The sequence below is a fragment of the Phalaenopsis equestris genome, unplaced genomic scaffold, assembly GCF_001263595.1.
Source record: "Phalaenopsis equestris unplaced genomic scaffold, ASM126359v1 Scaffold000765, whole genome shotgun sequence".
NCBI lineage: Eukaryota > Viridiplantae > Streptophyta > Magnoliopsida > Asparagales > Orchidaceae > Phalaenopsis > Phalaenopsis equestris.
The window spans coordinates 930,451-945,669 of NW_018165205.1; the positions used below are offsets into that span (position 1 = coordinate 930,451).

Genomic DNA, 15,219 nt, shown 5'->3' on the forward strand with positions numbered 1-15,219 from the left:
ATTTTAAGTTCAATGGCATGTTATTGATTTGAGGATTGAAGGTGTTTGGTTAAGGCCTGCCATATAATAGTGGAGTCTAACATAAGAGAGAACTGAGGTTGAAAAGACTGAATAAAGGGCAGCAACTAGATTTTGGTTGATTAACTTCCAAACGTTGTAATTTAGTTAGGCATGAGCAGTCCATTTGCATGGAGCAAGTGCTTAAGGAGAAAGATTCATCCAGAAAGCATTCAATTTATTTGCTTTAAAGATTTTAAGGATTAAGGAGCCCCTAATGAGATCGTTTTCAGCAATTAACGATACATACATTGGATATGTTTTTACGTTTGCCATGAGAAATTTTGTTGAAAAGGGGATGGTAATCTAAGCGTCCACGAGTGACTTGGTGTTCTCCATTATACTAATTTGATAATAAAAGCTTCAGCCATTGGAAATGAGCGGCAGTGAATCTCATACCTTGAAGAGCTGACAAAGAAGACAAAATTCAACTCGGACGGGATGCTCAAAGCTTCAAGCAGGAATATAAACTTCAGTCACAGTTGCGAAATAGCAACTATTTGAATCCAATTACCAATAGTTGCACAGCATTAACGAAAAGTTCTCAAATATACGTGGTAACGGCAAAACAATAAAGTAAATAAATAAATAAATTTAAAACACCTAAGCATTCCCACTTACTCACAAGCCATAACTATTCACGCAAGGCGTTTCTCTGGCTGGAAATAAAAGCCACAACAGACTCTGGTAACCTCTCCCTCGTCATTTTCTCCCTTTTGGTCACAACAAACCTCCGAGAGTAATTTTCCTTCATCTCTGCAAATCCTGCATCCCATTTTCCACTCCAGTTCGAAACTCTGACACCCTCACCACTCTCCGACACCAACTTTGACACCCTCACCACTCTCCGACACCATAGAACCAAACTCCTCCTTTCCACGCCATCACCTCCATAAACCGACGAAGCCCTCGCCGCAACAACCTGATTCTTCCTGTATTCCTTTCTGCGCTCGCTCCAGTGGGCTCCAAAAATTTCAATGCTCCAAACTCTCTGATTGTGTTGAGAGCTTTAAAAGTCAATTTTTCAGAAGGCAGATTAGGTTGTATAGATAATACACTACCCAGAGATCTCGCGCTTATTTTGAGAGGACTTTATCTGGCAATTAAGGTTTCCCATAGGAACAAGCCGCTATGACTAATTACTCCTCCCGATAATGAGAGAGCACTTTCAATTAAGGCTTGTCACTAAACATTGAATATTGGACATATAGTTGCAACAGACATATGGTTTAAATTATGCATTTTACCACTTAGAGCTTGGGACAACTGATGATAGACCACTTGGAGTTTAGTTTAAATTATGCATTTCAAACGAACCGAACACGAACACAAGCTATGTTCGTTCGTGTTCGGTTCGTTTACACCCCTAGTTTTTATCTATGGAATAGGATTGTATGTCTTGCGTACTAAGTTGTTATTTAGTGTTTAAAAATGATATTTATGTGCTTAAATTCAACCCCAATTTATGTATTCAAATATAAGTCAATTTGGCAGTCGCCTAGCATAGCCCAAATTTATGATGTTTCATATTTAAGTCAATTTGTCAGCCCCCAAGCTTATTCCCATTTATGTATTTCATAATTACATAATTTATCAACCCTAAAATTTATGTTTTCAAATATACCACATAAATATTCATTTGCATTAAAACATTTTTATTTGATCACCTTCACATATGATTGAATTTGAAGTCGAAGAGAAGCCCAATCACATTAATTGGCAGGATAACAAATTATTCATATGCTTTTATATGTCCTGCATGCATAATTTTATTCTCTTGAAAGGACTAAAATCATAATGAGTGATTATTCTAGATTTTGTAACTTGTATTTTCTTCTTTTATTATTTTTTTATGCCACTCTTAAATTTCAAATAGTCAAAGCAATTTGAATTTAAGTCATTTTTTGCAAGAATCACCGAAAATTTTGAAATTTATTTCCATTTATGTATTTCATATTTATGTAATTTATCCTCCTGACATCGTCCCTGATTAGGGGCAACATCGACGTCGTCCTCGTTTAGGGGGCTAAATCAATGTCGTCCCCATTTAGGGGGCTACATTGAGGTGCCTGACCTACCTAGCTGTCTATAAGACGAGTTGCTCAATGTCGTGAGACATTATGGCCGTAAGGGAGTCTTCTAATCCACCACTCTATAAGATACGTGCGGGTCTTCACATAACCTGCAATAAAAGTAATGCGAGCACAACCTCCTTGAATTTATATTTGAATGTAAGACAACGACGACTCAAAATGATAAAATCGATGAAATAAAATTTTAACACTTCCTTCTTTTTGTTTTTTTTTAATTTATTTTTTAACAAAATGTGGTGTTTTCAGTTTAAAGTAATATGTTGAAGTAAGATTGCAATAAGGAAATCAAATAAGTGGGGTCGGGTTTGAGTTGTGGGTTCGAGACAATAAGTAGAAAAGAGGCTCGGGTAAGTGAAATGGTTGGGTTTGGTCCCGTGCAACGGAGATTGAGTGGAAGGAGAGAGATGGAATTTTTTAAGGTCTCTATACGCTGTGCTCCCGTTGTTTGACTGGCTTCAATTAGGAGCGTATCACAAGGGAGATGGCATGCGAAGGTGAAACAAGTAGATTGGCATTGTGCTAGGCGGAGAAGCGAGCATGCCTTCGAGTTGGAGCGACAGAGAAGGTGAGGGCTAGATCGTTGTGAAATTTAAGAGTTTCAGAGGTCTTTGCACAAGACAATTCCGTTATTGCCTTTCCGGCAAAGTGAAATCTTATGTTGCTTCTACGTCACAAAAACACAAAGAGAAGCCACAACAAGGTTGCAATCAAGAGAAAGGAGCAAGGCTTCGACTTTTTCATGTGGTACAGGGAGAAATATGAAGTTTCAAAGATCTTCGTACACTGCGATCTCGTCCTTGCCTTTTCCAAAAGAACACGGGAAGAATTTCAGAGGCTTTGTTTGCAGCGATTCCGTGGTAGCTTTTCTGATGAAAGGAACCTAAAGAAGTTTCGGAATTCTTTGTCTGTTGTGATCCTGCTGTTGTTTTTCTTACTACTTCCTGCCACCAGTGTACCAAGAGAGTTTCGGTTGCGATGAAGGGGGCTATAAACAGTTTCGAGTGAAGAGGATGTGATTAGGGTTTGGTTGCATGTATTTTGTGAGATTACTAAGAATCACAAACAAGAGAAAGGGGTTATAGGAACTGTAGTGAAGTTTAGCGGATTCAATATAAGGAAAAGATAGTTATAGGATTTAAATTTATTTCCCCTCTTCTCTCTTTATTTTATTTCATTTTATTTATTTTTACAATCAACAACTCCGACAATGTCAGGGCTAGCTAGTAAAGCAACGACAGTATCACAGTGAACAAAGACCTTCAAGATTTCTATCTTTCTCTTCTTCCGCTCTGTCTTCCCTGCTCTCCTCGCATAAGCGCCCTTGTCTCCCTCTGGAAACCAATAACTAAAATGTTACGTAAAAAGATTTTTGAAACTCCAATCTTCTCACCTTCCAATCTCAGTCGCTTCACTATGTCATAACCCTTCGATCCCAGTAACCAAAGTCAAAGTCCTGCCTTCCCCTTCACCAATTTTCTCTCCGCTCTTCTGCTCGAAACTGCACACACCCTAGCTGCAAGTCTTCCCTTTCCTCATTTGCTCTGATTGCCTAATCATAGTATCCTTCCACCTCCTTGCACCGAAATGAAGCCGTTTTAACTCCTCCCTATGCAAATCGCACTCACCGAGTACCGAGGCACCACTCCACTAAATCCTTAAATCTCTGTGTCACTCCCGCTACCCGCTCTTGCCTTAGGCTGAACCATCCCGCTTCGTTTCTATACCAGCCCGCCTCCAAGCCTAAGCCCGAGTCTAGCCCACAAGCTAAGCATTTTCTATACCAATTTACAATTAGTGTTCCATATTGTGAATTGTATATATAAAAAATAAACATATTTGTGTTGTATTTTATTTCATTGTTTTGTTGTTATCACTTCAAGAGTATCTCGTCCTCGTTTCACTCGAAAAGATATAAAGGGAGCATGGGAGGGTAATTTTTAAAATGTCCATTAGATGAAGCTTGTGTACCTGTTCATGCGAATTGAGTACCGTTAAGGACATTGCAGACCCGTCCGAAAAAATGTTACAAAAAATTAGGGAATTTAAGTACCAATCCTGAAAAACGAGAGTACATGTTCAAGTAATTAAGTACTAAAGTACCTATTTGAGAAAAATTGCGCTAGTTTCTTTTTGTAGGTATACTGAAGGCCCATAACATCTTATAAAACGTGGGTTAAATGCTTTACTTTCTCCCTCAGCCTCTATGAGATACACTGATCAATGCATCTTATAGACACCTGGGAAGATTGATATTTTCCCAGTACCCCCAAGCAGGGATATACGCCGGAAGGCTACCAAAATTTTATATGAATTTGGACTAGCATAAGATTTTCAAATTTAAAACATTTGAACTTATTAAAATGGCTTGAAATGTGGGCCAATTAAAATTGCAAAAAATTATTCAAATTTGTATTTTTGAATTTGTAAAAATATTTAAAATGTCAACTTTACAATCTTAGGCACTTAATATTTAAAATCAAATTAAAATGCCTTGTTCAAACTTAGGCTTCTCGGGTTTTAAAATTAATTTGAAATTGAACATTTTCAAACTTAGGCACTTAGAGCTTGAAATTTAAGTTATAATTGATTTTTTTTTCAAACTTAGCCTCGACTAAAGGAGACTTGCAAATAATTCAACATATGGATTATGCAGACTTTTAAATTATATAAAATATAATTATGACGATTTGCAATTTAGCTCAAAAGATATAACTTTAGATACACTCCAATAAAAAAATATCCAAATAAAGTTTTATAGTTTCAAAAAACTTCAAAGTCTTCAAGATCTATACAACTTAATGGTCATTCCTCAAATAAAATGTTAGAGCCTTGATGAGTAGTTTTAAGGCTCTATGCGAATAATAAGTTTGGACACTCCTTAGCTACAAATGCTTCAAGATGTTTATATAGGTGAGTAAAAAACACATAATTTCAAAATCTAGGATGTGTCACTTGAGATAAATTTTGAACTAATACTTTAAAAGTTCGTGCAAATCCTTAAAAACTTATAGAAATCTTTTAAAATAATTAAATATATGAAATTTAAAAGCTCACATAAGATCCACCGAATTAAATAAATGCTTAAATTTAAAGGGTCTAAGAATATAGCGTGAATTTGAATAAAGTTTCCACTTTGATCAGTCACATTTTCAAAAAACAATCAATCAGGTCATCTTTTCTATATGACAAGATTGTAAGTCCATTCAATCATTCTCTTAAGGACTGGAGTTGACGAGTCCAGTAAGTTCCAATAATGCACAAATCATAAATATAAAATTTGCAAGTCTAAATCACCAAGTTTGATCCTCCTTCTCATCAGAACTGAAGTTGACACTGAGGTTCTAAAAATATTAGACTAACAAAATTCAAGTAAATCTCAAACATATTCAAGATAATGGTTGAGTTGATAAAAAAAATTCAACTAGATGGATAAATTTTTCAATCAGGATTTTCAAGGTAACCAACCAAAATATTTAAGTTAAAATTAATTACTTTAAACTTAAAACATAATTTTTCCACCATTCGTAACATTTTGTCGGGGGGTGATAAATTTATAATTAATTTCAGCTCACAAAGAATAATGTCATATCGAATATATCATTATAGTCACACTCAAAATAATTTTACACCGGTAAGAACGTGGCAATAGTCCTCTACCTATGTGCTTTGGCCCAAAAACTATACAAAAATAACAGTTATAATCAGAGCTCTCTGATCGGGTGGTTGTCGTCAAATGAAACTGTTATACGGTCACAGTCACATCTCATATGTTCTCAGACTTTCCATCCTTTGAATTGTAAATCATAAGGGTACAATTGATTGACATAAAAACTTCTGTCAGCTAAGGAAGACTTTAATTTGTCACCTTAAGCAAATATCCACCCAAGATCTATAAAGAACCGATGAACGACACAATTCATGGATGCTAACAAGAATCCTTTAGCTAGTTTGAGTCAGCTAGCTCCTCTAATTAAGTAGATCAACGACCACGATAACCTAAGAGAAGGAAACCATGAGATCCTGATCTGGTTCATTCCCATTTTTTCATTATTTACTTTAAGCTAAAGGTGATAAATTGATCAATCTAAAACATGTTTGTTGCTACTATATGTTGGATATTTAGTGCTCCTATTATTATGAGGGGTAATTAACCATATAGGCTTGCATCTATGAAAACCTACAACCCCAAATCAAAATTTTTTTTTTTCAAAATGAGGATGAAATCTCTCAGCAGTGTCTTACCAGTAGTCCAATCTATCTTTTTAAAATTTGATCATACAAATCTCTCAACAAATAAAAAGAGTCCGGAGCATCGAATTTTCAGAGCCCACAAGATATATCAAATGAATTTCTCCGTAGTCGGCATGAAGACATAATCCAAGCTTTGTAGACACTCAGCATCCCCTACATGTTTATACTTTGCAAAGGCAAACAATCATATTCCACCTTCTCCAGTTATCTAAAGCAATGATGCTTCAATCTCAACACTAACGATCCACTTTGCTCTTCTACCACACTCCAGCCATACAAATATATCTCCTCATACATGTTAACATCCTAATTCCAAGAAAGGACAACATATCCATATCCACTCTCATCAACAAACTCTATCAACAATTCAATATAAAGGACCTTGGACTTGTCTCCACATTCCTAAACCTTCAAATTTCTGAAACTATAAATAGTTTCTTCATCATGCAAAAACATAACAAAACTAGATAGCAAACCTATTAATAATTCTCTACCCATCCAGTTTGCCCTCGATAGCCATTTGGCAAAGCCAACCATTATAAAAAGCTTGTCTGATCTTTATAATATCTAACGATCAATAGGCCAGACATTGCTTTTGTCATCAATCACCTATCAACATATGCACAACCTAATGAATGGCCAACTTTAGCTTCTGCTACCTTAAAGGAACCATTATTTACTGCCTTCGTCTTACAGTGAACTAACTCTCCATTTCCATTCATCTTCCTCCAAAATTGTGTTTCACAGCCTTCTTCATACAATAATCACCTCTTCGTTGGAGAGGATGGAGATAATACCGAATTGTTGACTATAAGAACTATTGGACCCATTTGGCATCAATTTTGTTTTTTGTTTTTGTTTTCATTTTTATATTGTTTTTCAAAATATGTATGGACAATATAATTTGTATATGTTTACATTTTTTTTTTAAAATAAATCAACTTGATTTTAGGGACACTTAAAACATCTTTCCAAAACGCCTAAAAGATGTTTTGAATATTTTTAAAAATAATAATCAGAACTAAACGTGTTTAAATTCAAATCAAAACATAAAGCAAATAAAAAATAATAAAAATAGAAAAACAAAAGTGATCCCAAATGGGGCCTTAATTTTCCTTCAGAAACATCCAAATTTCCGCCAACAAAAGACAACATACATTAGATTCTTGAAGCATTTGTAATAGCATAAAGGAAGGTAGGAAACTATTGTGTCATCAAGAAATGGACAATAAAATCAATATGATTAACATGTAATGGAAAACAAAGGTTAAATCTCAAGATAGTGTCCTATATGCAAATATAATATGTCTTCTGAAAATTTGGAGCAAAACATCACAAACACTCTCATGAGAGGCTAGGGTATGAATTTTCAAATCCAGCATGAATGATGCCAATATTCCTATTACACTCCTTTTATTCTCAATAGCTGAGTTTAATGTGTTTTTAGATTGATTGGTCATCTAACAACTATGTTGTTATTAATAACTACCATAAAAGAGTGAATTTTTTGTAAGCCTGTGGCATTACTTAGAGAAGTTTATAGTATGGGAATTTGTCGATGTGCTTCCCAAGAATTTATATAGCTTGCACTTGACAATAAAATTGAGTTTGTGATAAATCTATTTCTTGAATATCTTATTTCATAATAGCAACTCTTGGCTCTAACATTTATTTGATCTACAAGCAGAAAATTTTGATAAAGTATGTAGCCCTGACGTAGAAAAAAAAACATCTATCCAATATCATTTTGACATCACATTTCCAAGAAAAAAAAAGAGAAAAAAATATTATGATAGTCTTACTATAATAGCCTTTACATGATTCGATTTTTTATCAAATAATTGAGCAACTATACAAGGTTAAACATTAATCATTTGTGACTGGTTGGTGACTTCAAACACTTTCGAGCAACACAAATTACGTGCAAATGTAAATAAAAATTAAATGCAAATACACAAAAAAAAAGAGGATAGTGTGTGCTATGATCATAAAAATGAACCTTTTTGGCATGTACTCCACCTAAGGATGGTATTCCCTGATGAATGATGAACTCAGAATCAATTACTCCAACGTTTTTGGTTCGATCCCCCTAGAATCCATTAAGCAGATTATATGTTAATAATATGAATGTATGAAACAATCACACATCTATCAGTAGATTTTAGAAAAACAAGAATAATACAATTTTACCTGGAACATTTCAGGAAAACATAAAAGCAATGTATTTGCTTTTGATAAAAGTATAACATCAAAATTATTCATTGCATGCACTCTCTATTATGGATGATGTTTGAAGCATCAAGTTTGACAAGAAATGTGAAATAAAGGATCTTCTTATCAATAAACTAATGTTTGCTCTTTATGGACTAAATTAAAGAGCCCGTAAACTCGATGATATGCTACTTTGACCATAGATTCACCTTATTTGATTTCTCAAAGATCCTTCTTAAACATACTTAGTTATCTAGCCTTTATATTAGAACTAAAAATCCATAGTTCCCTTTCATCGCATGCCTCCATAATTAATTAAATCTCAAGTGTAAGGCCAGAGAGATTATCATTAAGGATTTCAGACCAGAGTGACGATATACTAAAGAACACTCATCTTTCATGATGAGATCCTGATATCCAGATTTTAATCAAAGAAAGTCCAAAGGCAAAAGTATAATTCCAATGGTTCAAAGTGAAAAACTAGAATTTTAGTGTATTAGATTTAACAAACAATAAAATTGGCTCAGAAGCACAAAACATATGCAAAGGCATTTTAGAGATCTTTTTGCATGACTTTTTCTGCTGAAAGGCGTGGCATGGCCTTTTTGGTGACTCCAATACACCTTCAAAATGGAAGTATCATCAGGCATATGGGTGGTTATGATATTTGTTATAGGTTATTCAAAATTTTCGAACATGTCAGATATATGACTCAAAATGATCCCCAAAGGTTTATTATTGAGGTTAGCATATACAGTAGATGACATTTTGATAAATACATGAAGTGCCTCATATAGAAATCCTCGAGTACTTAGCCTGAGCTCCTGGTCAGATCCTAATTTATTCAAAGAAATTTATCTAGTACAACTATTTATAATTTATTTTATTTTTTTAGTGATTATTTGGTTTACAAACATGCCCGTCTCAAGTTCAAAAAACTTGGGCATATATCTAGGGGAAGGCCAGCAGACAAGTGTTTAGCCCAACTCAAAAATTGATTGAAATATAAATGTGGATTCTACTTAATATTTTTGTGCTTCATATAAACTCAATTCAAAATTTGATAAAGTTAAGGCTGAAATCTCAGTAATTGATAGAGAAGACCAATGAGGCTCGAGATTCAGGTATTTGGTATGAATTTGACTCGTACTAATCAATGCCAAGTTTCTTAGGCAAACTAAGAAGTTTTGCTTATTAAAGAGGCCCAATAATGATCTTACAATTTTCCCATCTAGATAGGAGTTCCTAATTCATTTGTGCTGATATCATTTGAGAATCAATTTTCTTATTGAGAATTGAGCTTTTGAGTGCACAAGATTTACATGAATTTAAGACAGGCTAAAAAGAATGAGATTTACAACCTTATGATTTTAGGGAGACCCAAAAAATAAGTGTCGTAAAATTAACTGAAATTTGGAGCTTGATGCTTTATCTTTAAGGTAGCTAATTGAACTAGAACTTATAAACCCGATGCAAGTGTTGTCTCTTTGAATTTTAGAGAGTCCTAGAAGCATTGGTCTTATAACACTTTCCTATAAGCAAAACGGTCTAGCAATAGTGGTATGTAGTTTAACAGAAGTCCAATTGGTCTTGATTAGTCAATTGGGATAAAATCTAGGTTATACAACCCCTATCAAGCTTTTAGATCAATAAAATCTCCCCTACTTTTGATGAATTGTCTTTTGGGTTTGGGTTTGGGTTTGGTGCAATTTTTTGCCATTTATAGGTACCATCAATTCATAGTAGAAATCCACATAATTAGTTATCTCATAATTATAGAGAATATTCTCCTATATTATACTTTTTATTGTTCTTCTTTTGAATATTCATATATATAAACACATGTATTTGTATTATAATGAAGATAAAATAAAGGTGTAATGCTTTTCGATTCATAATAATGAAACCATAACGTACAATCCTCATAATTTTCTCTAAACATCTTGCCAACGTTGCGCTTATTGATCATTATAGGCCTGTTCTTACAGTTCATTGTAAAAGCAGCCCATTCGTACTCTACCAGTTTCTCCCACTATGAGATTCCCATCTTTGCCATGAATGCTATCATAACTAACATTCTTTGACCATCCATGTCACACTAATGGATATTGAAACCTACTCATTCAAGACTCTCTACCAATATGCTTCATCGACAATCTTCATTGGCACCTCAAATAACATTATTTATTCATGCCTCTATTTACATATCTGCTTCATGTCTTCTCTAATACGGGTCTCATTGCTAACTCTAAATCTAATTCGCACTGTCATGCCATTTGTGAATCAGTTGCACTCCTCTTATGAAAATCACAATCTCTGGGCAATAAAACCTTCAACTAGTTTATGCATGATCACCATTATTTCCGAACTCAAGTTGGCATCTTCTATGTCACCTTGAGTTTGTGGAGGTTGTTACCAAATTTCTCAAATGTGCTAACGATTTATAATAGAAATCTTCACAAGTTAATATTTTTATATTTTTTCATTATTGAAGTTATTCCTCTTTATTGTACTTTTTTTTTTAATGGTTTTCTTTTCTTGCTTATAAATAATGAAAGTAAAGATTTAATTATTTCCACTTCTCTACCTTTAAACACACCCAAAGAACTCAAATGAACTCAATTAACATTATAAGGGCATGCATTAGGTTAAAAATTATCCTACACATTCCAATTTGATGTTTTATAAATTAGGTCAATTGTAATGGAGCATAGATAAGCTAAGTTTGTTTTGACATAGGTTGGGTTAGTCAAACAATATAGAATTGGGATTCACTTGGATTCAGTAGTTACATACCAACCACTGTAGGTTGAGATGACCTAGGTCTAACCAAGGGTCTTTATGTTAAGGCTTGACTGGAGGTTGAACTAGGTTGACATAAGGGTTACATTCACCAAGGCAACATATAATTGGCTTATGACACCTCATCTAAGTTCAACTAAGGTTAAATCTATCTTAAAAGACCTAGAGCAATAGCCAATTATATTTTACTACATTTATGTTGACCTTTTCGAGTGAGATCTTCACTTCTCTCTTTAGAGCCTAGGGTCTAGCTTTATGTTTTTCTTGTATGACCCTCATAGAGGACTAGTACTGGACCCACACTATTTAAAAAATTTGAGCCACCTCGTCACACCTTCGAGTCTCGCATAGGCGGTCCTGAATCCTCGGCATTTTGCTGAGTTGGTTACAACTGACATAAGAAACTTGAATTGAGTTCATACATGAATAGAAGCAGCCCCTACGGGAACCTCTTGCGACTTGAATTCTCCTAACGCTACATTTTGCGCACGCATCGCACCACTCACGATTTTGACTTAATTTGACTTCCCGTTGGCGAACTCATCCGGACAACCCTGAATGAAAAAACGAACCACACAGACATGTCTGGGACGTTAACTTTAGCTTGGAAGGACACTCATATCACTAAGGTTCCGCGCGCAAACAATTAACACGAAAATCGATGCACGTTTTTTTTAATTAACGGGGCGTGGGCCCGGGCTCAACCCAAGTTCAACTCAAAAGCAATTTGGGCTGGACCCGGACTGAACAAGGGTTAAACAATTTTGAATTTTAAATTTTCAAATGAGTCATTAATTTCAATCTAATTAAATTCACTTGAACGTTATTACCAGTCAAATAAGACTCCTCTGTGTATGGAAAACATTTAATCCTCCGCCAATTGCTTCAAGTAACGGCTCCCTTGGCTATACAATTCCCCGCTCCTATTCTAAAGAAGACGCCCGCCTTCTTCCTGGCCTCCTCTGCTCGATTTGGCTCTCCCGCTCGCCTCACCCGCTCTGTGAACTGAGGCGCTCCTCTGCTCGCCCGCTCCTCCTCTGCAACTCGCCTCCCTCATTCCTCGCTCGACCGAACTCCCTCTTCCTCTCTCGAGCCCGACTCCCTCCTTCCTCGCTCGACCGAAGAAGCCCTCAACTCCTCCCTCTGCGCCAGAAACGCTCGCCTCCTCCCTTTGCGCAGAAGACCGTCGCATCCCCTTTCTCTCGACACCGAAGCCACTCGCCTTACCGTTTGCTCTCCTCTCTGCACTGCGACCAAACCACTTGGCTCCCTCACTCCTCCCGCAAGCTGAGCAAGACCCTAAAGAAGGCATTCAAGTTCATCAAAGGTTTGTGCCCTCCTAAAAAAACCTGTCTTGATTAGGCTTGCTAATCCTATTGCGTTTGGTGTTTTTGTTGAGCTCATATTCAATGTTGGTAAAAAAAGATAGGCTTAGTATGTTTTTTTCAAGGTAGCTGCATCAAAAGGTACACCATTTTTTTTTCTTTCCTTTTTTATGATCCTTCTTATGTCTTTTCTTTGCATGTATTTCATTCGATATTACGATATTATTGCTTGCATAACCTGTTGTGTTGAGTTTGTCTATTTATGCATCTTCATAGTTTAGCAAGTTGAGCTTCTATGCACCAAGAGCATAAATGAACAATTTCTGATAATTATATATATATACATAACCCGTCCTTCATCAATCTCAGTTACATTGCTTTTTATACCCGCATGAAATTAGAAAATGAGCGAATCACCTGATGGTTTGGTCATTTGGAATTATCATGTGGTTTAACTCCATATAGAAAATTAGGAAAATTGCAAAAGGAATATTAGAGGGATGTATCTTGAAATACTAGTTTCTATTTGTTTGGTATGTGGCTTTTTCTGCAACAACAATGCAATAAAAGCTATGCATACTCTCTCAACTCTTATGAAGAAGCAAGCCAGGGAAAATAATGATTGATTGCTTTGATAGAATTTTATCTGATGTGGGGTAATAATGGCAGAAGCATTCACATTTGCATATTCGCTGCCCAACTCTTATATATATTTACATTTATGACACCCTATCCTACGCATGAGATGTATAAAACTTATTGCAATTTTGGGTAGGAAGTTGAATGTCACTTCTGATTATTTAGGTGTTGTTTTACTCACTGTTTTAAAGGCATCAAACCCATCATTTGGGGGCTATTTTACTCACTGTTTCTCATTGACTCAAAGGCATCAAATCCATCATTTGGGGGTTGTTTTATTCACTGTCTCAATGGCATCAAACACATCATTTGAGGTTGTTTTACTCACTGTTTTAAAGATTTTAAAGCCATCATTCGGGGGTTGTTTTACTCATTGGAGCCTCTAAAAAAATGTTTTGTGAGTTAATAAAAGTTGTTTGGAATCATTGATTGTTGTTTGGACTCATATAGTGGATGTTTGGGCTTATGTAAGTGTTGTAGGTTTTGTTTGGGCTCATGTTATTGTTGTTTGGAGTGTTTGAGAGCCGTAGGAGAGCTGTAAAAAGCTGTTGTTTGGGTTTAAGAGCTGTAGGAGATCGTAGGATCACCGTATAAGCTTGTTAGTTGCTGCCCGGAACTGTAGAAGGTCGTAGGATCACCGTTTAAGCTTGTTAGTTGCTGCCCAGAGCCGTAGGAGGTTGTAGGATCACCGTATAAGCTTGCTAGTTGCTGCCCGGAGCCTTAGGAGGTCGTAGGATCACCATATGAGCTCACTAGTTGCTGCCCGGAGTCGTAGGAGGTCGTAGGATCACCGTCTAAGCTTGCTATTTGCTTCCCGGAGCCATAGGAGGTCGTAGGATATGGAGACGTAGGAGGTCGTAGGATCATCGTGAAAGCTTGCTAGTTGCTGCCTGAAGCCGTAAGAAGCCTTAGAATCACCTGCTTGGAGTTCCTAGCTGCTGTTACAACTTGATTTCTGCTTTTTACATTAGAATTACTGTTTCTCCCTTTTTCTGCAAATTTATTTAAATTTCCCGCAAATTATATTATGTTTTATGAGCTAATCATACAGCGGGAACAACAGTAGCAGATATGCTAGTTACGCTGGTACATTTTATTTATTGTCATTTTTATCACTGTAACTTTGCTATAATATATCATGCATGTCTGGTTGCGATTTCATTTTCAAAACAAACAGTTTTTTCAAAAATTAAACAACATTTTTAAAACAAAAAAAAAACAAAACACGTACTTTTGAGTTTACGGAAGTCCCTCGGATGAGGTAATCCACGGTTGGTAACGAGATTTCCTCAGTTTAAATGAGCTTAGCAACTCAATTAGATTAAGTAAATTCAAAAAAATAATGGTACCGGAACGAGAGAACAATGAGTTTCTAGACGGTATCGCTCTAATCAACTTTAACCCCCCATAATGCTTGAATGACAACAAAGCCAAAACTTTGAAACACACCTGGTAAAACCTTTTAAATCTTAGACTTTAGGACTGCTACTTCGACGAGAAGCCTGGAGCCAGCTTTGTGGGCAGCACGACAAGGAGCTTGGATCGAGCAACAAGAGAATTTTCTTCAGCAATCTCTTGTTGACCTCATTTTTAGTGAGGTCTAGTCTTCCTCTTAGGGTTTAGGATCTAGCCTTAGGGATCTCCCTTTGACTATCTTAGAACCTTAGAAGTGGTGCCCGCCTCGTTTTAATTCGACCTATTTCCGTCCTCTTTTGTGGTTCCAAGTGTGTGGTATCGACTTCTAGCATTTAGAAGGGTGAAACCAACATGAGGAAACCCAAAAGGGACCCCTATAGGACCTTTTTGAGCCTTAGGGTGGCCTTCTGCACAATTCACACTCC

At 35.9% G+C, this 15,219-nt stretch overlaps 1 protein-coding gene across 1 annotated transcript in view; it reads right to left on the reverse strand.

Annotated features, from left to right (window-relative positions):
* Positions 1–15,219, reverse strand: part of LOC110031051 — a 48,741-nt gene that overhangs the window by 2,276 nt on the left and 31,246 nt on the right. Inside the window, exon 11 of the mRNA XM_020734086.1 lies at positions 8,401–8,490. Within this exon, the coding sequence (XP_020589745.1) occupies positions 8,401–8,490 (90 nt within the window). The remainder of the gene's footprint in view (positions 1–8,400; positions 8,491–15,219) is intronic.